This window comes from Oryctolagus cuniculus, chromosome 1, assembly GCF_051225735.1.
Source record: "Oryctolagus cuniculus isolate XC-2025 breed Fujian yellow rabbit chromosome 1, ASM5122573v1, whole genome shotgun sequence".
Lineage (NCBI taxonomy): Eukaryota > Metazoa > Chordata > Mammalia > Lagomorpha > Leporidae > Oryctolagus > Oryctolagus cuniculus.
Genome location: NC_142867.1, coordinates 1079177 through 1102264, shown reverse-complemented (window position 1 = coordinate 1102264; position 23088 = coordinate 1079177). Strand labels below are relative to the sequence as shown.

Sequence of the window (23088 nt, the reverse complement as noted above, 5' to 3'; positions counted from 1 at the left end):
GCTCTGGCCCCAGTGTGGCTGCTGCTCATCGGCTGTCGAGGTTGGTGTGAGGCCTTCCGATGGGATCCTGTGGTTTTCCTCTCCCGTGATCTCTGAGAGCGGTTGGTTCTCTTGGTTCATTTCTGGGTTGTTGACCTTGTGTCCCTGGCTAAGGCCCACATGCCCATGGTGTCTTATTCCTTTTGAATGCTATTTGGCTGGGTTTGCTGAAATTTGGCTCAGAAACTTTGAGGGGTCTCAGCCCCCATCTTCTTAGGCCATCTTGTTTGGGTTTTATAGTAACACTGGTGTGCTAGAGCAAGCTGGGACACTGTCTGTGTCGCCTTCTGTGTCGCCGTCCATGTCGCCGCGTGTGGGATCCACGTTGCCGCGTGTGGGATCCGTCTCCCTCCATGTGGGATCCATGTCACCGTGTGTGGGATCCACGTCGCCATGTGTGGGATCCGTCTCCCTCCATGTGGGATCCACGTCGCCGTGTGTGGGATCCGTCTCCCTCCATGTGGGATCCACGTCGCCGTGTGTGGGATCCGTCTCCCTCCATGTGGGATCCACGTCGCCGTGTGTGGGATCCGTCTCCCTCCATGTGGGATCCATGTTGCCGTGTGTGGGATCCGTCTCCCTCCATGTGGGATCCACGTCACCGTGTGTGGGATCCGTCTCCCTCCATGTGGGATCCATGTCACCGTGTGTGGGATCCGTCTCCCTCCATGTGGGATCCACGTTGCCATGTGTGGGATCCGTCTCCCTCCATGTGGGATCCACGTTGCCATGTGTGGGATCCGTCTCCCTCCATGTGGGATCCATGTCGCTGTGTGTGGGATCCGTCTCCCTCCATGTGGGATCCATGTCGCCGTGTGTGGGATCCGTCTCCTTCCATGTGGGATCCATGTCGCCGTGTGTGGGATCCGTCTCCCTCCATGTGGGATCCATGTCGCTGTGTGTGGGATCTGTCTCCTTCCATGTGTGGGATCCGTCTCCCTCCATGTGGGATCCATGTCGCCGTGTGTGGGATCCGCCTCACCTCTTTCCTTTCTGCTTTGTGACTAGCAGCCTCAGGCCCTGACTACTCTCAGTGAGAATGTTGTTAATCAGATTCATAATTCACTTACTAGATTTCTTCTTCTTCTTTTTAAAGATTTATTTATTTATTTGAAAGAGTTACACAGAGGAGAGCTGAGAGGTCTTCTGTCCAACGATTCACTCCCCAATTGGCCGCAACGGCTGGAGCTGTGCAGATCTGAAGCCAGGAGCCAGGAGCTTCTTCTGGGTCTCCCGCATGGGTGCAGGGGCCCAAGGACTTGGGTCATCCTTCACTGCCTTCCCAGGGCATGGCAGAGAGCTGGGTCAGAAGTGGAGTGGTCGGGTCTCGAACTGGCACCCATGTGAGATGCCGGTGCTTCAGGCCAGGGCTTTAATCCACTGTGCCACAGCGCCAGCCCCTAGATTTCTTCTTGAGCGAGCTTTGGTATTGTGTGTGTTTGTAAGAAATTACTTTCCCCAGGTTTTAAATTTATGGCTATAAAATTATTCACAGCATTCTGCCGTGTTTTGCAGACATTCGCAGAGTCTGTAGCCACGCCCCGCTTCTCTCGAGGCTGTTGGTGGTGGCTTTGCTCATCTGTTTCTTTTCTGTTCAGGTTTATGTATTTATTTGAGTGGCAGAGTTACAGAGAGGCGGAGACTGAGAGGTCTTCCATCTGCTGGTTCACTCCCCAGATGGCTGCAATGGCCAGGGCTGGGCCAGGCTGAAGCCAGGAGCCAGGACTTCATCCAGGTCTCCCACATGGGTGCAGGGCCCAAGCACTTGGGCCATGTCTGCTGTCTTCCCAGGTGCATGGACAGGGAGCTGGATCAGAAGTGGAGCAGCCGGGACTCCAGCCGGCACTCACATGGGAGCCGGCACCGCAGATGGTGGCTTAACCCCCTTGTGCCACAGCGCCGGCTCCTGTACGTCCTCGTGACAAACTGGCCGTTGATCAGTTACAAGAGCGTTTTCTGCCTCCTTGGAAACGCCTCGGCCCTGCAGTCTGCTCTGTCGGGTACGTGTCGGCGCTCAGGCTTCTTTAGAGATTTGGTGTTACCGTGGCACGCCTTTTATCTTACTTTTCAGCTCTGTGTGTCTGCATGTTGGAGTGTTTCTTCCTTGAAGGGTAGAGTTGAGTTTTATTTTGTGAGTCACAATATCTTTCTCCTGGGTGACTTGATCTCACTTGCGTGTACGAATATGATTGACGTCCCTGATCTCTACTCCGGCCTCCGTCACAGTCTTCTACGACTGTGTATTCTGCTTCAGTCCCTGGTGGTTTTCTCTACAAGATAGGACCGGTGCTGTGGTGCAGCAGGTAAAGGCGCTGGGGCCGCCTGCAGGGCCGCATCCCATGTGGGCGCCAGTTTGAGTCCCGGCTGCTCCACTTCCCATCCAGCTCTCTGCTATGGCCTGGGAAAACAGTGCAAGATGGCTCAGGTCCTTGGGCCCCTGCACCCATGTGGGAGACCCAGAAGAAGCTCCTGGCTCCTGGCTTCAGATTGACGCAGCTCTGGCTGTTGCAGCCATCTGGGGAATGAACCAGTGGATGGAAGACCTATCCCTCCCTCTCTCCCTCCCTCCCTTTCTCTCTCTCTCTCTCTTTCTGCCTCTCTGTAACTCTGCCTTTCAAATAAATAAATTAAAAATATATATATTTTGCGGGATCTGCACTGTGGCATAGTAGCCGTGACTCCAGCATCCTACACGGGCGCTGGTTCGAGTCCTGGCTGCTCCACTTCTGACCCAGCTCTCTGCTATGGCCTGGGAAAGCAGGAGAAGATGGCCCAGGTCCTTGGGCCCCTGCATCCCTGTGGGAGACCAGGAAGAAGCTCCTGGCTCCTGGCTTCAGATCGCCGCAGCTCTGGCTGTTGCGGCCATCTGGGGAATGAACCAGTGGATGGAAGACCTATCCCCCCCCCCCACCTCTCTGTAACTCTGCCTTTCAAATAAAGAAATTAAAATAAAAATATATATTTTGCGGGACCTGCACTGTGGCGTAGTGGCTGTGACTCCAGCATCCTACACGGGCGCCGGTTCGTGTCCTGGCTGCTCCACTTCCCATCCAGTTGCCTGCTGGTGGCCCCAGTGCTTGGGCTTTTACCACCCACCTAGAGGACTTGGATGGAGCTCCTGGCTCCTGGCTCCTGGCTTCAGCCTGGCTCAGCCCTGGCCGTTGTGGCCATCTGGGGAGTGAACCAGCGATGGAAGCTCTCTGTCTCTCCCCCTCTCTCTGTGACTCTGATTTTCAAATAAATAAATCTTCACCAAAGAGTAAGTGTCTTGGCGTTTAGGAGGGCTTGTGGTTGTGCTGTTCGCGCTGTGCCTCTGTGTGTCTCTGCTGTTTCCTGCACTGGCTGGCCTGCTGGCTGTGCTGGGGCTGTTCACTGCCGCCTGCTGTCTGCACGGCAAGCAGAGAGCTTACTCCAGGTTCCCCACGGACGTTCAGGCCCCACGAGCCTTGGACGCACTGGTGAACACGCGGCGCAGGAAATGACAGGTGATGGGGGGCGGCCCCCGTGTGCAGGTGAAAGACAGATACTGGGGTTGCTGGGGCGGCGCTGCTGGCAGAGGGGATAAGATCCTGAGCAGAGCATGTGCCTGGCACTGGCGGCAGGAGCCACGAGGACCCCGGAGGTTCCGTGAGCAGCCCAGAGGTTCTGGAAAGTTCCACGAGCAGCCCAAAGGTCCCAGGAGGTTCCGCAAGGAGCCCAGAGGAGGAGAGGGGAATCGTGCCGCCAGGGAGGTGGGCGGGGGCCTGGTGTGCGGAGGAGGGGCTCCTTGGACTGATGGAGACTTGGCTGAGTAGGAACCAGCACCCGGCCAGTAGGCTGGCGCTGGAGGGACGATGGCTGGGACCCGAGTGCCATGGCCCAGCGTTTTGGTTGTGGAGCCAACCCAGGAGCACATGCTCACGGGGAGGTGGGCTGGGGGCATTGCCAGCTCTGGTGGGCAAATCTGAACCTCATGTGGGCATCTAAGGTGAGGCGGGCAGCTTGCAACTGTCCCTCGTATGTGTGAAGAACTGCCCGTGGAGCATAGGAGACCCCCAGGCAGCGGCCCTCGCCCCAGTGAGCCCCCAGCCCCATGTGGCGGCTCTGGAGCTCACTGGGGCCCCGAGCGTGGTGGAGGTGAACGAGGCCGTGCCTGTGTCGAGGCTGGCTCTTCTCAGCCGTCTGCACCTGCTCTGCGTGGGCACCTTGGGTGGGGGCGCCGTGAGGAGTTTTGGTGGTGAGTGGGGGGCAGTTCCCTGCCCACCCCCAGCCTTCATGATCCCCGTGGCTGAGACCCCCACTGGAGGCGGTTGGGTGGCAGGTGCTGGCTGCTTCCTTTAGGCCTTTTCTGGGTGGGTGCTGGGGGCGGGCTTCCAGCTGCACCCTGCTGGCCCAGGCAAGGGGCCAGTGGAGTGGACCGTGGTGACTGCTCACGTGTGGCCTCGGCTCTGCCACAGAGGGACATCCAGCGGGGCCACTGGGAGCCCTGGGGGCAGGCGGACCGGCGGGGCCCCAGGAGGGGAGCCTCTCCCGGCTGGGCCTCACCCTCAGGACTGCTGTGCCGCGGGCCCCTGCTTGCTTCTGGGGATGCTTCGGGGCCTCTGTCTCAGCCTGGTACCCAGGCCACGGGGGCCCTGGGCTCCCCTAGGGGCTGTGGGAACAGAGGGGGAGGCGGCCCTGCCCGTGCAGTCCTGAGGCTTCCAGGAACTGCTCCCCGTGGCTGGAGGCAGCTTCCTCCCGCTGCGCCTGGGAGGGGAACAAGTGGTCTGTGTGCTGTGGCCAGGGATGCCTGGGCTCGGCAGACATGAGCGGCTGCACGTGGCCAGCCCAGGTGGGGGCCTTGCCTGGCGTCCCCTCTGCACCGTGCACTCGAGGGCTGCTCCCCCTGCCCATGGAGCTCTTCTGAGTGGCAGGAAGGAGCCCAGGCAGTGGGGTGGGCGGGCCTGGGGAGGGACAGACCCCAGGGCGGGAGGCACCAGTGTGGGTGTGGTGTGGTGTTGATGTCTCTGCCGTCTGTGAAGGGCTGCAGCTTGGATGACACTTGGCCAGAGAGGCCTTCGCTGTGGTGTGGACAGCGCCAAGTGCGCCCGCACAGCGCCAAGTGCGCCTGCGGGATGAACCCTTGTGGTCTCGGGGCAGGGGTGGAGGGGCTGACACCGCAGGTAGGTTTCTTCCATGCTGGGGTGTCTGCACCCCCACTGTCACCACGCTGCCCCCTCCCTGCTCTGGGTGGGATGAGAGACACAGGTGGGAGTGCAGAAGACCCTTACACTGGGAGCATCACCGAGGGCAGACTCCCCATATCCAGAGCCAGCAACTGCCCCTGAGAGCCCGGGGGAGGGGTGTGCGTAGAGCTGGGAAGCAGCCGGCACCCAGCACGCACCTGCCCTGGGAGGTGGTGCCTGCACCCCAAGGGGCCCCGGGCACAGTTGCCAAGGTCAGCATGCTGGGGTGGGGACCAGCTTGCTCAGTACAGGCGCGGTGGGGGGGGCAGTGGGGTTGCAGAGATGGCCTCCGGCTGGGGACCAGTTGGGAGCTTCTGGAAGGAGCCCCGAAGGGCATGGCAGGCCTCAGAGGGCCCCTCTGGCTGGTGGGCCGGGAGCAAGTGGGGTTTGGTCTCTGGGGCCAGACCTGGGCATCTGGCCTCTTAGCACCCACTTCCTGTGGGCTCCCCATGGGCTTCAACCAGGCGGAGCCCCAGGTTCTGGGGGCCACGGCAAGTGTGGAGGCCACTCATGGAGTGGCAGGGCAGCCCGAGGCCTGGCCTGTGTGCACCCAGGGTTTGGCTTGCAGGTCGCTGAGCCCAGCTTGGGGGCAGGGCTTGTTGGGGGCCAAAAAAACTCTGGGTTTTTCTGTTTTTGTTTTGTTTTGTTTTCTTTTCTTTTCTTTTCTTTTTTAATCTCCATCATCCAGGTCTTTGACCTGGTTCACTTCTGCCTTGAATGTGTTAACTTAAGATAGGTGAGCTGCCTGCTGTGTTTCTCGGGTCAGCCCGGTGGTCTTCTGCTTTCCCTTGGTCAGGTCTGCTCTGTGGAGGCCCCGAGAGGGTTCTGGACAGGGAGCGCCTCTCCCCGAGTCTCCCGTGCGACACAGGTGCTGTGTCCACAGCCGTCTTGCCCCTGGGTGTCAGGGTCCAGATGGTGCCTTTGCTCCCAGGGGCTCCTGCGCCCTTCCCTGCGGCCGCCCCGCCCCCGCCCCAGCGCCTGGCCCCGCGGTGCTGCTGTTGCCGGGGACCCACGGGAAGGGGGTCCCCCAGCGTGACGCACGCTCTGGGCCGGGCCCTGCGCGCCGTGGTTTGTTTCCTTCTGTTTGGGAAGGGTGAGATGTCCAGTTGCACACCCCCGTGCACTGCTGGACAGCAGATGGCGTCTCCCTGAGAAACTGCCAAGCGGGGGCCCCTTCGGACACCCTTTGCGTCAGCGTTCTCCCCACCACTCGGGAGATTCCAGCCCCAGGGGACAGGTGTGTCCCCGGCCGCTCCTCGCGTGGCCCCTCGGTGCCGTGCCCACGCCTGCCACCACGTCCGGGGCTGTGGGACCGGCGTTGTGCTCCTGACGCCAGTCCGTCACCGGCCCTCCATCTTCTCCCACTCGGTGGCCTCGTCCCTGAGATGTCTGCAGAGATCTCTCCAAAGGCAGCGCTGTCTTTTCTGACGAGGTCCGATGCGCTGAGGTGTTTTCCCTGTAAGGTTCATGTTCCCTGTGTCCTAAGAAATGTCTGCCTAATCCAGGGCTACAGAGCCCTTTCTCCTGTTTTGTGTGGAAACTTTAGCTTCACGTTTCTGTTGTAGGTCCGAGACTCATTTCAGGCCTGACTCTGTGTAGGTGACAGCCAGGGATCGGGGTTGAATCTTCGTGCACGTGGTTCCCTGTCGTCCCGGCGACTCCGTTCCTGTGGAACTGCTCCGGCACCTCTGATGAAAATCAGTTGGCTGCGTGTGTGGGTCCAGTTCTGGACTGCATAGCTCTGCTTCCAGAAAGCTCTGTCTGCTGTGACTTCCGCGTAAGCCTGGGAACCAGGCCCGCTAGTCCCCCAGTCCTGCTCGTCTTCAGGGGCGCGTGCGGCGTCCTGCCCTCGTATACGTCTTAGAATCAGCTCGTCAGTGTCCGCCCCAGGAGACCGCAGTCGGGTTGCAGGCACAGCTTCGCCGCTCCCTCTCCTGGTGCTCGCGTGGTTGGAGCCCTGTTTCTGGTCCACGGTTACAAAGGGCTTCATGTCTTCGAAGGTGCTGAGCTGACGGTTTCCTCAGCTTCGTTGTTGCCTTGTTTCTTGTTAAAACCTAGAAGTACAACTGACTTCCTATTTGTGTGTGCGTTTTTAAATAAAGACGTACTTGTTCGAAAGCTAGGGAGAGACAGATACATACGTATATAATCATACACACACACACACACACACACACACAGTGTTGTAGGGGGAGGGAGAGAGAGATACAGACAGCGCTTCCATCTGGTAGTTCACTCCCCAAGTGGCCACAACAGCCTGGTCTGGGCCAGGCTGAAGCCAGGAGCCAGGAGCTTCTTCCGGGTCTCCCACACAGGTGCAGGGGCCCAAGGACCTGGGCCATCTTCTGCTGCTTTCCCAGGCCACAGCAGAGAGCTGGATTGGGAGTGGAGCAGCTGAGACTCGAACCGGTGCCCATATGAGATGCCAAGCACTGGAGGCGGCAGCTTTACCCACCACGCCACAGTGCTGGCCCCACTCTCCTTTTCAAGCAAATGAGAAAATAAAAACTTTAAAAGGCTCAAGCTGGGATTCGAACCGGCACCCATGTGGGATGCTGGCATGCAGGCTGGGGCTTTAACCACAGCGCCAGCCCTGGGGTTCTCTGTGGGGATGATCAGCCCACATGCGTTTGGATTTTTGTTCTCTGAACGCATCATGGCCACCCAGTAGGCTCGAGAGCTGCTGTCTCATCTCGGGGTCCGTGGGGTCGCCATGGTGCTGGGAAGGGCTTGCCTTCTCAGGGTGCTGTGGACAGAGCGTGTGGCACAGCCAGCCATTGCGTCTGCCCACTGGAGGCTGTGCCGCCACCTCCGTGGACCCAGTCCCGAGTTCACCGTGCGTCTCTGGTGACCTCGCCGGCTGACATTTTGTTGAGAGGCTTCACATCTGGGTGCACGAGGGCCACCGTCTCCAGCTCCTGTGCTGAGGGCTTTGGCTTGGGCACCACGAGTGGACACTTGCAGTAGCCACTGCTGCTCTCCCCTCCACCACCCCCACCAGCAGCCTAACTGCCCCCTCCCCCCCTCCCTCTCCCCCACCATGGCCTTCCTGTCCCCCCAACTTTTCTGCCTGCCGCAGCCCCCCGCCTGCAGCAGCTCCCCCTCTGCCTCCCGCTCCGTGGCAGCTGGCAGAGGCTCGCACGGCGCTTTCCTGCGATGGGAGGGGCGCCCGTCCCCGAGCCCCCCAGGTGTCACAGGATGCCCTCGGTCATCAGTCACTTCCTCAGTCAACTCCTGGCGGAGAAAATGGCGCCCCCCACCCCGTCCCTGCCCAAGACACTCAGCAGAGGGGCTCGGCTCAGACCCCTGGCCGACTGGCAGAGGCGGGGGCGGCCTGCCTGGGTGCAAAGCTGACTGCCTGCCTGGCTCACGCCGCCGCCGGGGGTGCGCTCTGCGGAGTGGCCCCCAGCCCGCGACCACTCTGAGTTGGGGTGAAGTCGCGGTGTGGGGGCTGAGGCTGCTGCTCGCGACGCCAGCGCCATCCCAGCCCCGGCTGCACCACTTCTGAGCCAGCTCCCTGCCGGGCACCTGAGAAACAGCGTTTGATGGCCGAGGTGCCTGGGCCCCTGCACCCGCCGCCCACGCGGGCATCCAGATGGAGCTCCTGGCTTCAGCCTGGTGCAGCCCAGGCCGTGTGGCCATCTGGGGAGTGAACCAGGGGATGAAGATTCTCTCTCTCTCTTTCTCTGTGTCTCCCTCTCTGTCTGGAGCTCTTCCCAGTAAACAAATGAAAAACAACAACAAAAATAAACCCTCAGGGATATCACTCACCCATCACCTGGGAAGTAAGTGGGAGTGCAGGCTCTGGGTATGAGGCCCAGCCCTCTCTGGGTGGGGGGAGCTGCCCTGCCCCCAGCTAAGCAGCAGTCCCCACGCTGCCCCCACCCGGGGCGTAACATCCCCCCCAGCGTGCCCAGTGCGCCCCAGGACTGTGTGGGGCAGGGGGCATGAGTTTCTGCTGCATTGTCAGAATCTGCTGCGCGGGGGCTGGGGGCACCCCGTCCCCTCCTGGTATGGTGTCAGGTGGCTGCCCAGCCCATGCTGCTGCCTCCTGAGCCCAGAACACCCAGGAGGGGTGGAGACGCCTCAGCGAACCACCTGCAACACACGTGACTAGCCGTCCCCGCAAGGCACTGGCGGCACACGTGGGGGTGCGACAGCCGGGGGTCCCTGCACGCCTCCCCACCGTGGGTGGGCAGCTTTCTTCTGAGGCTGAGGCCGGGAAGCTGGAGGACAATGGACCCCAGTTCGCGCTGGGCCTGTGGGTGTGGTCCCTCCCCCACCTCCGCCTGGGCCGCCTGCACACACGCACACACAGCACGTGCACACGGCCTCACCTCGCCCCGCCCACTTGCAGAGGCCCAGTGGCTGGCTTAGAACTGCAGGCCTGGGGTGCAGCTGCGGCAGGGCAGGGCCGCTCAGGGCATCCCTGGGGCAGAGGATCGTGCTCCTGCTGCCTTCGGGAGGCTGCGGGGACCCTGGGGAGCATCCTGGAAGCTGCAGGCGGGCCACTGTGTGGCGTCACCAGCCTGGGGAGTCAAACTGAGCCCCTGGAATGTGGCCCCTGCTGGGGGGTGGGGTGAGAGCTCTCAGCCCTCCCAGGTCCCCTAGGCGTGGCTGCTTGGGTGTGGCACAGGCCCTGACGTGCAACTACGCGAGAGCCCTGCTGGGCCTCGTGGGACTCGTCGTGGTGTCCAGGATGGAATGGCCAGACAGCTGCTGCCACCCACTCACAGGCCTGGGTGCCCAGAGGGCAGGAATGCCTGTCCCCTTGGTGACTGAGCAAGCCTTGGGTCTCTCCGTGCAGAGGGCAGCCACCCAGATGGCTGGCAGGTAGGGCTGGTGCTGGGGGAAGTGGCCCTGTGTAGAGTGGCCCCAAAGCCAGGTCTCTCTGATGGCTGGGGGTGCAGAGCAGTAGCTGACTGTGGCCAGCGGCCGGGGCCCGCGGATGAGCACGTGCCCTCCTTGTTGTCTTGCACTTGCTGGAGCTCTGGGGATTCAGGGTGCCCAGTCCTGCAGAACCAGGACTTCAGGGAGGGTCACGTTCCCCTCCTCCACCACCTGCCAAGGCAGTGAGTGCGCTCAGGGGCTCTGCTGGCCTTTCTGGACCCCTCAGGTGCCTGGGGCAGGAGGGGGAGCATGTGCCCCCCACCTGGGGTGTCTTGGCAGGGCCTCGGGCAGCAGCAGGCGGGTGCTGGGGGATGGGCGTGGAGGTGGAGGGGGTCCCCTGGAAGGTGGCTCTGGCTTGGTGAGTCCCACTGCCCAGTACAGGGTCAGGGCTCCACTGTCAAGGAGAGCTTGGCTTTGGACAGATGTGGGGAAGGGGCAGGCTCCAGGGAGGCACAGGGAGGGGTTCGGGGTGCCGCCTGCCCAGGCTCCTGTGGCTGTGGTGGCCTGGGGCCGTCTCCACCCCCTCGCCGCTCACTTGGGCACGCCCAGCACCCCTCTCCCTTCTGCACTGCTGCTGTGTCTGAGCAGGCCCGGGCTCTAGGAGGTGGGTGCTTCTCTGTACCCACTGCACAGGCGAGGAAGACGAGCCAGGGGTTGAGCGGCCCGCGTGGGTGACCTGGGGCGGCCATGCCAGTGGCGCTCACGCCCTAGGCTGTCCCTGCCTTCCCCTTGGGCCTATCTGCCTCCAGGTCAGTAGACGACGTCTGGCCTCGTGTGAGAGGGGAGAGCTCTTGGGGAGCAGCAGGGCCACATGGAGCCAAGTGTGGGCAGCTGAGAGCCTGGCCTCCTGAGACCCGCCTGTGTTGTGGGGGAGGGCAGGCTCCGGGTCTGGGCTGCGCGTTCAGTGGGGCAGAGGGTGGTGCTGGGCGGATGGGCTGACAGTGTCCCAGCGGTGGCCAGGGCCCAGAGGGCGCTGGTTGGGGAGAGGGCATAGCAGGGCTGGGGTCCCCTCCCCGGCAGGGTCTCTGCGCGTGGCTTGTGGCCACGATAGCAGGAGCCCGGCTGCCCTCCTCTGGGGTCTGTGTTTCACCTGGACCTGGCCGGCCACATCATGGCGCTTGCCCCAGGGCCAGGGCCGCTCCAGCAGTTGGAGAGGGGGCGGTGCTCCCCAGGGTGGGCAGTGGGTGGGGCCTGAGGGTTCCAGCTGTGCCCAGCACATGTCACCGGGGGCCCGCCAGCTCTCGGCACAGGCTGGCGTCTGGGAGCAGCTGGCCAAGGCAGCCCCGGAACAAAGGGTGCTTTGACAGCCTGCGTGCCTGTGTCGTGCCTCCGGCCAGCTGACCCTCCCGGGAATGCCGAGGCTGGCGCACTCTGTGGCTTATCGGGGCCACGTGGAGTTGGAACAGCTGGCCCTGCAGCCTGTCCTGGGCTGTGGGGACCGCTGCCCGCCATGGGGAATTCCCTGACTCAGGGTGCCCAGGTTTCCCAGCTGTGGGAGGAGGGCGAGACCCCAGCCCCTGGATCCCAGACCCCCAGGCCCGATCCCATCACCCCGGAAAGCGAATGTCCTGGGAGGGTCTGGAGGGTCTCCCAGGCCTGCGTCCCTGCCTCGGTGTGCTTTCCTGCCTGCCACCGGCCCCTCCACTATCCTCAGGGGTTCATATTGGAGCCCTGTCATGAACAGACCTCACGCCCGGGGCTGTCTGAGTGCCCACCCCTGTCCTTCCCTCGTGGACCCCCTTGGTGCTCCTAAGTCAGACCCCCGGCACGCTGAGTCTCAGTCTCCCCCATGGCACAGATTCGCCTGCTGGGAAACACGTGGCCGTGGCCGAGCTGGCCAGTGTGACCTTCATGCTTTCCGGTGAGCGATGGTCTTGCCAGGTTGCGACAGGCTTGGGCCAGCACCAACCTTTCACCTCGTGTCCACCCAGAGTAGAAGCCGCCCAGATAAGCGTGCGCCGTGCAAAGCCTTTGTCTCAGGCACGGGTTCGGGCGGGGGGCCTGTTGTGCTGCGGCCACTCCAAATGTGGGCCGTGGTCCTGGACCCTGGCTCCAGGACTGTGTCTGTGCCTGGGGCATTGCCTGCGGACTTCCTGAGGGTGCCTGCCCGGTGACGAGATTCCAGCGTCCACAGTGAGGCCCCCCGGGGACAGGGATCCCCTGTGTTTTATCAGCGTCTGGAGCCTGATTCCTCCCGCCTTAGCTGGACCCCTGTGTTACCCGGTGTCCCCCGTGTCTCCTGAGAGGACTGGGCGAGGTGCCCGGGCCTGTGCTGGGAGGACACGGCCCGAGGTCGGCACTCAGGCCTGCAGAGCCGCAGCTGACCCATGACCAAGCCCCGAGGCCCTGGTGGCCCGGGGGCCGGGGGAGCTGGCCCAGAGGGAACCTGGGACACTGGCTGTGTTGTGGCAAAGAACCAGGAGCACAGAAGTCACTGGTTTCGGCGATTTCCCAGTGAACCTCCAGTGGGTGCGATAAACTCACGGGGCCACCCCTCTGCCTGGGTCCAGGACTTGGGGTCACCCTAAGAGGAGGCCCAGGCCACAGCGCTCACCCCTCCCCGCTGCCCTACTTCTTACCTGGCGGTGGTAAGATACACGCGAGTACCGTCCAAGCCAAGTGTCCGTGCAGACCAGAGCCCCCAGGCCCTGCAGCCCCTCTCTGCTCCCTGTGCTGCGGCCTGGCTCCTGCAGGGCCCCCTGTGACTGGCGCGTTTCATCCTCTCCCCGTCACCTGCGTGGGGATTTGCTGCTTTGTGAGAGCAGCTCTGAGCGCGGCTGGGTGGGCTCTGTCCGCACCCTGCCCGTTATCTTGGGCACCGGGATTGTGGTGCCAGCCAGTGTCGGCGTGTTCCTCTGGGGTCTTTTTTCATGAGAGGGTTTATCTTCTGAGTGTTTTGGCTCCCAGGAGAAGTGAGTTTGGGGGGATTCCACGTTTGTGGTTTGAGGAGCTGGTGGTGTTGCCTTCATGTGGGCCTGGCGGCCCCAGGTCCTCCCCGCACCTGCTGCCCTTGTGGGCCTGAGAGGGAGGCGCCTTGCGGGTTTTGTCCATCTCCCTCTACGTGGGATTCACTGTGTGTGTGTCTTGGAGAAACGTCTCCCCACGGCCTCTGGGTGGAACCTCGAGTCCCATGTGTGACGCCACGGGGAGCCGACCCCGGGTCTCGACCCACCCCCAGGCAGAATGGAGCCTGTGGCCCTCACTCCTTGGCAGGAAAACTTGCCATGTGGCACGGTGGTGGCTACGGCCACGTGGTGCTGGGTCACTATGCGTCTTTCCTGCTCTTCCCCCCAGGCTCCTCAGGAGGGGCAGGCCAGGGCGCTGAGCTGCCTGCCCGGCCCTGGGCGGCCTCCTCCCGGGGTCTGGGCTGGGGGGCTCCTGTGCCTGTGCCTCCATGGCTATCTCGTGCCTCAGAACCTCCCCTGGTGGCCCCCGAGGTGACCTTGGGTGGCCGGTGCTGTTCAGGACTGCACACGGCCCGGGCTTGTCTTCCCATCTCTGTGTCCCCAACCGAGCTGTCAGCTCGTCATCTCTCAGGGTCTTCCCCTCTCCCAGGGTCAGGGCCTTCATCCAGAGCCCCCATTGTCGCCCCGGGTCATGGCCGTGTGTGACAGCTGTCAGCCTTCCCAGGCAGGCTGGCCTCTCGTACCAACACCCACTTTTGGGCCTGGAGGCGTCTGTGCTCTGCCTTGCCAGGAAGGCCCCTCCCCTCCCTAAGGTGGTCCGGCCTCTCCCGGAGCAGCAGCAGGGGTGACCACCCTGCTTGGAGGGGCTGGTGAGGGGCCACGTGGACCTGTGCCCAGTCTGGACATAGAGCAGCCATCAGCAGGAGGCGGCCTTGCTGGTCTGTAGGACAGCGGCAGGGTGGGCGGGGCCTCCCTGGCCCTTGGCTCTGATGGGGTCTCCATGGGGCCGGAGGACGGCTTCTCCCGGATCTGTGGGCGGAGCTCAGGACCGCCCTCCGTCAACGTCTCTGGCTGTTGTACCCTTGACCCAGGTCCCGCAGGCAGCATGGGGGCCCCACTGAGGCCGCTGGGGCCGTGCAGGGAGTGCAGCCAGGGAGCGTCCTGGCGTGCAGGGCTCCCAGAGGGGTGGGGGTGCCTGGAGGGCAAGGGGCAGGCGGGTGGGGGTGGGATTGTGGGGGAGCTAGGTGGTTGCTGGAGGAGGGGACGGATGTCACGAGCTGTGGGGAGGACCTTGAGCCATTTTCTTCACTCCAGGGGCTGTGCTTAGGGTCAGGTGTCCAGACCCATGAGCCTGAAGCCAGGGCAGACAGAGCTGGGCTCAGGGGCCCATCTCGGGTGGCTGCTCCAGCCAGGGCAGGGGAGATGGCCCTGCTGTCCCTGAGCCTGCTGTGCCTTGGAGGTGCCGTCTGTCCTCTGGGTCAGAGAGCGTGGGGGTGGGCCTCGGCGTGGCGTGGGGGTCCGTGGCCCCACCTCAGCACGATCCCCCTGGGGTTCCGACTATGGCCTTGGGCCTGGGAGTCTGTGGGCTGGATCATGCAGTAAAGAATTTCCTTTGAACAAACACTCAGTGCCCGTGTCACAGCCTGGGCACCCTGTTACCAAGTCCAACAGGCTCCGAGGTCATTCCACCACCTTACCCCTCCAGAGGATCCCACTGTCCAGGCCACCAGCCCTGTGGTGTTCGCAAGTGCTGCAGCCACTGCTGGGGAGCGGGGCGGACGCACGGCTGTCAAAATCCAGCCTAGCGCTGGTGGTCTTCAGTGTCTTAGGATGCGTCCAGCTCAGGATGTGGCCGTAGAAGACACAAGGCGCCATGGAAGTGTCCAGAGGAGAAGCCGCTGGGTGTGCAGCAGGGAGATGCGTGGAGGGCAGAGCTGGGACCCCGTGGGGCCCACAGGGTGCCGGGACCTCCTGTGGCCGGGCGGGCTGGCCTCTGTGAAGCCACGGGCTCCCCGCCTCAGTGCTTGGGGCTGGAGCTCACCGTGTCTGTGGCCCAGACAAGCCTCCCCATGCTGTGGCCAGTGGCCCTTGTGGCCAGATTCTCGAGGGCCAAGATGGACCAGACCATGTGTGCTTGCATCCGATCAGCTCTGCACTGAGCACGGGGAGCGGGTAAGACCAGTGGGGCTCCTGCCCTGGGAGGCGCCCCTGGCCAGAAGCTGTTGTCCTCAGGGGCTGCGTACAGGGTCGGGCATGAGGGAAGGGACCACCAACCACTAGTGCAGTGAAGCTGTAGACCCCAGCTCCCCCATGCTCCTGACTGTGCTGGGTGGGCTCCGTGTCTGAGCCTAAAACTTTCGGTGAGAGGAAGACACTTCCCCCTCCTCTGTTGGGCTTGCCCGCGACACCAGCAAGGTTGCGTGAATACAGCTTCATTCTGAGGAGTGACATGTGGGAACCCAGTGGTCATGGTGGACTCCTGGTTGGGGATGGGATGGGGTAGGGCCAGGCATCGTCACCACTCCTAGGGTGATGGGCAGAGCCAGCCGAAAACAGGCCCACGCGCACGTGGGTACCTGCCTTGGCCCCCAGACCCCACACACCTGCCCCGGGGGCCTCCTGCCGGCCTGGGCTGGCTGGGAGCTGGGTCCCCTGCTTTTGAGGGAGATGAGGGTGTCTTAAGTCATTTCCGTGGGCTGCTGAGACAGAACTACTGCCAGGCAGGCTTACCGCTGCTGAGCTGAGACCTCAGATCCGCAGTGCACGCCGGGGCTCCGCTTCCCGCCCGCCTTGGGCCATGTCCGCCAGGGTCGGGGAGCCCATGTGCAGGAGCCCCGGGACGCAGGGCTGCCCCCCCCCCCGCGACGTGCCAGGCCCGGCTGCCAGGAGCTAGTGTGCGCCCTTCCCAGGAAGTGCACATGGGTCCCTGAGTGTGGCCCGTGGTGGACTGCAGGGCCCCGCCAGCACACTGCCCTCAGGTGCTGCCCAGGCAGCAGTCCTGGGTCTTACTGCAAAGCAGGCACGCAGGCCCCCTCGGAGCCCAGGCATTCAGTCACCACAGCCTGCTGGCGGGGAGGGCATGGCGCTTCAGGGCTGTGGTGCGTGGAGGACTAGTGGTCCAGTCCCAAGGCCCAGTCTAGGGCACAGAGAGGCCGATGGTATCGTGAGCTCATGGCCCAGCCTCTCCTTCGAGCTTGTTCATGGCACCATCCACTGTCCACCCATGCCCCTGCTCGCACATGCGTCCACTCACCCACCTGTCTACCAGGTTGGCCACCCGCACATGCATCCACCCTGTCAGCCAGCTACCCAGGTGCCCACCTGGCCACTTGCTCGTCTGTCCACTTAGCCACCTGCATCCGTCCTCTGTCCAGCTGTCTCTCCATCAGTCCTTCTGGGGGCACAGTGGGCGCCCCAGTGGGGTGACTCCCTAGCTGCTGTTGGGCCTGCCCCGTGCTCCTGGGGTTGTAGTGGCTGTGTGAGCTGGGCAGGGCGTGGTGCCACCAGAGCCAGCCCTGCAACCCCAGCTTGGCGCCTGAGCCCTGGGGTGCAGCACTTATGTCGGCTCTGGCCGGGGAATGAGGACCGGAGCTGCCCCTGGCCCCCTGGCCCCCTGGCCCCCTGGCCCCTTGGCCCCTTGGCCCCTTGGCCCCTTGGCCCCTTGGCCTCCTGGCCCCCTGGCCCCCTGGCCCCCTGGCCCCTTGGCCCCCTGGCCCCTTGGCCCCTTGGCCCCTTGGCCCTCTGGCCCCCTGGCCCCCTGGCCGGAAGAGCTGCAGCCCCATCGGGTGTCTGGGCCGTGGCCCCATCCAAGCCCCGCCTCAGTCCCGCCCTCTCACCCTCTGTCCCGCAGGAGATCGTCCTGGTGGTGTTCTTCGGGACCGAGTACGTGGTCCGGCTCTGGTCTGCCGGCTGCCGCAGCAAGTATGTCGGCCTCTGGGGGCGGCTGCGCTTCGCCCGCAAGCCCATCTCCATCATCGGTGAGTCCCACCTGCCCACAGGGTTTCCAGGCCAGGGGGAGCGTCCGTATCCCAGCCCGGCCCCGCCAGAGAGCCCCGAGCACTGGGATACCCCATTCTCTACCTGTCAGGGGCGGGAAGGCCCTGGGCTGCTGGCCACAGGTCTGGGGGGGCTGGCTCCCCTTTCTGGCCTGGTTCAGCTGGATGGCACGCTGGTGGCCCTGGGTAGCCCAGTCATCAGGGTCAGAGCCTGAAGCTTTGTTCCCTGGCCCTTCGTGGGCCTCACAACTGGTCCTCATGGAAGCCAGGGATTTCACACACAGCTGCAGCAGGGGGCTAGGCCTGCCGCTCCTGACCGGCAAGCCCCTTCCCCTGGGCCCAGCTGGCCAGTGGTCCTGACTGCCGCCCTCTTCCCCCAAGACCTCATCGTGGTCGTGGCCTCCATGGTGGTGCTGTGCGTGGGCTCCAAAGGGCAGGTGTTTGCCACGTCGGCCATCAGGTAAGCCTGAGCCCTGGGTGCTGACGGCCTGCGGCTGTGGGGGGAGGGGCTGCCTACTCCCTTCCTCCCTCCAAGTTGGGGTGGCCTCGCCCTCCACGCACCTCTCCAATGTGCTCCTTTGGCTGGGTGCCCGCTGTCCCAGAGTGCTGAGCGGCAGGCTGGGGGCAGGGTTCACAGTGATGCAGGCAGGTGGGGTGGCCGGGGCTCGGGGCCCACGAGACCTAGGACTCGCTGACTGGCACACAGCCTGCTCATCTGTAAATTGGGGTGGCCCTGGGTCTCCCCCAGAGAGCAGTTTGGGGCCAGAGGAGTGTGCTTGAACAGCTGCCCTCCAGCCTGGACCTGAGGATCAGAGCCAGGCCGGAGAGGGCCTCGGGCAGCACGGGGGGCTGAGGCCGGGAGGGGCAGGCACAGGGGGCAGGGGTCTCCGTGGAGATGCCGTGCACAGAGTGGGGGGCTGGTGGGAAGGGGCCTCCCGACAGACGTGGCCTTCCCAGCCCTGCTGCGTGTCCTCCCCAGGGGCATCCGTTTCCTCCAGATCCTGCGGATGCTGCACGTGGACCGCCAGGGAGGCACCTGGAGGCTCCTGGGCTCCGTGGTCTTCATCCACCGCCAGGTGGGTGGCCGTGCGGCAGCACAGCCCACACCGCTGTGGCGGCCCTGCACCAGGGATCCGGCCCGGCCGAGGCCTGGCTCAGGCCCACCTTCCTTTGAACTGAGGATGAGAGATGATTGGGCCGGTGAAAAACCAGACCCATCAGAGCAAGCCGTGCAGGTGGGGTCTGCACCCCCGTCCCCTAGTCCAGCCGCCGCAGGCTCAGGCTGTACCTGTCCTGGACAGCAGGGGCGAGGTCCAGCCTTCCTCTCACGCAGGGGCTGCTGGGTACTGGTCAGCTTCCGGCTCTCTCACAGCAGAGGAGAGGGCCAGGCACACGGCTGGAGGGTGGTGGAGGGTGGCCAGGGGCCCAGCAGCTTATTCTGATGTCTGACCTGGGTGTGCACCACAGAGGGGCACTGGAGCCATTTCTGCGGGGGAGCCTGTGGGCCCGGGCTCAGGTGCTGTTTCTACCCGCCCAGGAGCTGATCACCACCCTGTACATCGGCTTCCTCGGCCTCATCTTCTCCTCCTACTTCGTGTACCTGGCTGAGAAGGACGCGGTGAACGAGTCGGGCCGCGTGGAGTTCGGCAGCTACGCGGACGCACTGTGGTGGGGGGTGGTGAGTCGGCGCGGCGCCGGGGCTTTGCTTTCCTGAGGCTTGGGGCCTCGCTGACCGGTCTCCTCTCCTGGACCTCAGGTTTCTCTGTCCTCACATCCATCCTGGGAGCCAAGGGTGCGAGGCCCCACGTGCCACCCAGGCTGCTCTGGGCTGGTTGCCGACAGCTTGTGTTTCATCCAGGAAGTCCAGCCGGGCCTTGGCGTGTGCATGGTGGAGCCTGGGCCTGCTGCGTGCCCTGTGCGTCTCAGGCTCTGGGTCCAGGGTGCCAGGCAGGAAACAGGGTGGGAGAAAGGGCGGGGAAGGGTCTCCAAGGCCCTGGCCGGGGAAGTCAGGGTCCTGCCCTATGAGCTCCGGAGCTGCAGCTGCCTGGGGCAGCTGGGAGCCCTGCAGGCAGCCTCCAAGCCAGGGTCACCCAGCCTCAGGTGTGGCGCAGACCCGCGTGAGCCCCGAGTGTCCTGTGTGGACGGAGGAGCTAGGCGGCCATCTTTAGGGGGAGGGGCTGTGCTGCACTGGTCCCCCTGCTGAGGGTTTTGTAGGCACTCGGGGAACCAGCCCCTGAGACCACCCCGCTGAGGGGCCACCACCTCTGGAGACCCAGGGTAGGACGTGGATACTTCTCTCCCCCTCCCCTAGGCTGGTCTCCAGGCCCACTTGGGCCCTGTGAGGGGGGAGTGGGAGGCCAGGCAGGGGACCCAGCCTTGAGGGAACTGTGGGGTGTGTGGTGGCATCAGGCCCTGCTCGCTCTCAGGGACCTAGGGCGGGGAGCTGGCCTGTGCTCTCATTACTCCTGTGCCCCCCCCCCCCCCACAAAGCCAGGCATGCGCTGGGGGCTTTTGATGTTGGCCAAGTCAACGTGTTTTCTGGAAGCTTCCAGCGTGCTCTGGGAGGACAAAGACATGCTGACACAGCTCCCGGGTTAGGGCAAGTCCTGCTTTCGGCCTCTGCCCGCCCCGTGGACGCCCAAGTCCCTGAAGGCCCCTGGGCAGTGGGCCTGAGCCAGTTTGGGCAGGGGATGGTCGCAGGGACATGGCAGGGCCTGCACAGGGTGGGGGCCAGGTTGCCCCAACCCAGAAGACCACCCTGGGGCAAGGTGGGCAGTGGGGGCCCTGGAAGCAGCAGGAAGCGTGGGGGCAGCTGCCCACAGTGCGGCTGATAAGCGGGGCCCAGCCCTGGCACGGCCCCGCCTGCCTCCCTGGCCGCCCGCTGGAGCTGTGGGCAGCAGAGGCTGCTCCCGGCCCCCGGCCCGCGGCGCTCCCACTCCCACACCTGTGCAAACATCCGCCCGCCGGCCGGGAACACGGCCCCTTTGTGCCCAGCTTGGCACCAGTGCCCTGGCCCGCGCCGTCAGCTGCAGCCCGCGCCGTCAGCTGCAGCCCGCGCCTTGGTCACTGAGCGCCCTGGCCGGCCATTGTTCCCGCCAGGCTCTGTGGCCCTGGCCGTCCTGGGGCCCCCTCTGCCGGGGGCTCGAGGGCAAACGGCTCCCATTCATGGGGAGGCGCCCCCACAGCTGTCTCAGGCGCGAGTTAGGGGCTGTGTTCCTGGTGCTTCTCGGATAAATGGAACCAGAGAAACGCAAGATGGGGCGGCGCAGACGGGGGCTTGGAGCCGGTTTGCCTGCTTCTGCCTGCGCCTCAGCAGCGCCTTCCGGCTCCTTTGTCCTGGCCTCCTCCATCCCCCTGCGTGGAGTGTGGGCCCCTGCCTGACCCCTGCGGGAGCACACAGACGGAGTAGGGGTCCAGCGGATGGCAGGGACTCCCCGGGAGCGCCCCCAGCGTCCCGTAGACCACACCGCTCTGCTGTCTACCCGGTGCCTGGAGGCCGGGCCCCTCCCCCACAGCCCTGAGAACCCAGGGGTGGGGGAGGGGGTGTGTGTGGTGCTGGGGCCGAACAGGCTTCTCCTGGGAGACCTGTGGGCGCCCACAGCCGGAGCCTGGGCCTGCAGAAGCATGGAGCGGGTGGGGACCCTCCCCAGCCTGCCTGGCTGCTGGGGTTCTGGAGGGCAGCCGCAGGCGTCCGGGCACAGCACGTGTCTGTGGCATGGATGAATGGACCAGGTGACCAGCCCCAGGGACAGTGGGCGGGATGGCGGCTGGGCGGGCTCATTTCCTGTGTCCGGACAAAGGGCTGCGCCCGCAGTGCCTTAAACAACTTTAATTCATCGGCACTCGGCCTGAATCCAGGGGTCAGCAGGGGAGGCGACGGGGAGGGTCTGTCCCCTCCTGGCCACTGGTGGCTCCTGTGCCCCTGGGCTTGGGGCCGTGTCGCCCCGTGTGGGTCTGTGTCCCTCGTCTGTCCTTCCCGGGGCGCTGGCCGTCGGCTCTGGGGCCGTGTCGCCCTGTGTGGGTCTGTGTCCCTTGTCTGTCCTTCCCGGGGCGCTGGCTGTCGGCTCTGGGCCGCCCAGAGCGAGTCAGTCAGGGCGGTCGTACCCCTCGGAGCTCTCTGAAGCAGGAGCCGCCCCCTCGCTGGCTGGGAGGCACGGGTGTCTGCTCAGAGGCGGGGCGGCCCCATCCCTGAGCAGACGTGACCTCTCTGGTCCCCGGCGGCGCCCGGCCTGGCTGCCGGGGGCGATGGGGGAGGACGCGATGCTTTCTCCCGGAGCTCCGGGAACAAAATGCGTTTGTTTGTGTTACAGTTGGAGTGGAGGCGAGCACGGCGCCTGTGTGCAGCGCCTGGGGGTCTCCAGCCAGGAGGCCGCTGGGCTGTTTACCCCTGGCCTCTAAATTTAGAACCCAGGGCAAAGGAGCTGGAGTCCCGGCCCCAGGTCCTGTGGAATCTGGCCGGCTCTCCATTCCTCACCTGCAGGGCCCGCAGAGCTGCAGAGGCAGAGCAGGGCCCCCAGGCCTCCATGCCAGCCCTGTCGCCATGCAGGACCCCCATGAGGCCGGGGAACAGGCCGGGCAGCCTGTGTGCAGCTGCAGGACCCCAGCCTGCTGCTGTCCCTGGGGCAGGGGCCCTTGCAGGCAGGTTCCTCTCGCTGCACTTGCTGCCTGCTGGCCAGCACCGGGATACCTTGCACAGACCCCCGGCTGCGCTTGTGGGTGTGTGGATGAGCACTCGAGACCCTCGGGCCTGGGAGAGATGGAGTGGGCATCTCTGGAACATGGAACAGGGTGGGTCAGGAGAGTGGAGACGCATCCCAAGTGCACTGCTTGCCTGCTGTGTGGCCCGGGGCAGATAACCAAGGGTCTCTGGGCTCAGTCTGCAGAGAGGGACAGCCTGGGTCACCAGGCACGGCTGGAGATGTGGTTCTGAGCTGGCCCCAAGCCCCTCTGGAGCTCAGCCTCAAGGAAGTGTGTCCAGTGGGGGAAGGCAGCCATGTCCAGTGGGGGAGGGCAGCCATGTCCAGTGGGGGAGGGCAGCGTGTCCAGTGGGGGAGGGCAGCCAGCCGTGTCCAGTGGGGGAGGGCAGCCAGCCGTGTCCAGTGGGGGAGGGCAGCCAGCCGTGTCCAGTGGGGGAGGGCAGCCAGCCGTGTCCAGTGGGGGAGGGCGGCACAGCAGTGCCGGGTGCTGAGGAAGGGTGATAGGCTGGTGACGAGCAAGTTCCTTGCCTCTGTCCCTGGAAAGGAGTGAGGGTGGGGGCAGCTGGAGCAGAGGCAGGGAGGCCCCTGCTGGCCCCCGTGGCTCCTGGCAGTGCCGCTGCCTGGCTGGGGCCCTGGTGGGCCTGTATCGCTGAGCGCTGTCCGGCGGCTGGGGCTGCATCCCGTTCCAGCCGGGGGAGCCGAGAGGCGGCGGGTTCCTGGGCTGCCTGTGTCTGCACGGGGGGAGCAGCATCTGAGGCTCAGCAGAAGACCCTCACTCACTGGACGGGGAGGGTCTGTGCCAGGCCCTGGCTTCTCTAACTGGACCCCCAAAATGAAGCCCCCAAGTCCTCCCAGCCACTCTTGTTTGGTGGGGGAGGCAGACTTGGGAGAGGTCTTCTCGGCCCCCCCCAACCTGCCTGTCCCACCCACCCACCTTCCAGGAGGGTCCAGGCCGGCCTCTTCCTACTCCCTCCCCGGGGGTGTTTTCTTAGGTGGAGGGAAGGGCATTGTTTTGGATTATTTAAAAACAAATCACAACTGAATACGTTTAAGTATCGTAAATCACCTGATGTTACTGTTAAGTGCTGGGGGACCCAGATGTTGTTTCCAGCTTCAGCCTGGTTCAGCCCTGGCTGCTGCAGGTGTGGGAGGGGGTGGACAGGGATGGAGTGACTGCCTGTGACAGAGACACCACTGCATGCTGTCTGACTGCGGAGTGGCTGGGGGTCCCCAAGTCCCCCTCCCCCCGCCCCTGCCGCCTCTCAGGCCCAGGCCCCACCCCCTGCTCCTTGTAAGGCGGCTGCTGTGAGCTTTCAAGTGCTGGGAGCCCGGTCACGCCCTTGACATGCTGTGTGTG

General features: G+C 64.4%; 1 protein-coding gene across 3 annotated transcripts in view; it reads left to right on the top strand.

The window, feature by feature from the left end:
- KCNQ1 (potassium voltage-gated channel subfamily Q member 1) overlaps positions 1-23088 on the top strand; it is a 275965-nt gene that overhangs the window by 57657 nt on the left and 195220 nt on the right. For all 3 annotated transcript variants that reach the window (XM_070058232.2, XM_070058305.2, XM_089306936.1), the window contains 4 exons: positions 16890-17016; positions 17416-17494; positions 18014-18110; positions 18572-18712. In XM_070058232.2, coding sequence (XP_069914333.2) covers positions 16890-17016; positions 17416-17494; positions 18014-18110; positions 18572-18712 — 444 coding nt within the window. The remainder of the gene's footprint in view (positions 1-16889; positions 17017-17415; positions 17495-18013; positions 18111-18571; positions 18713-23088) is intronic.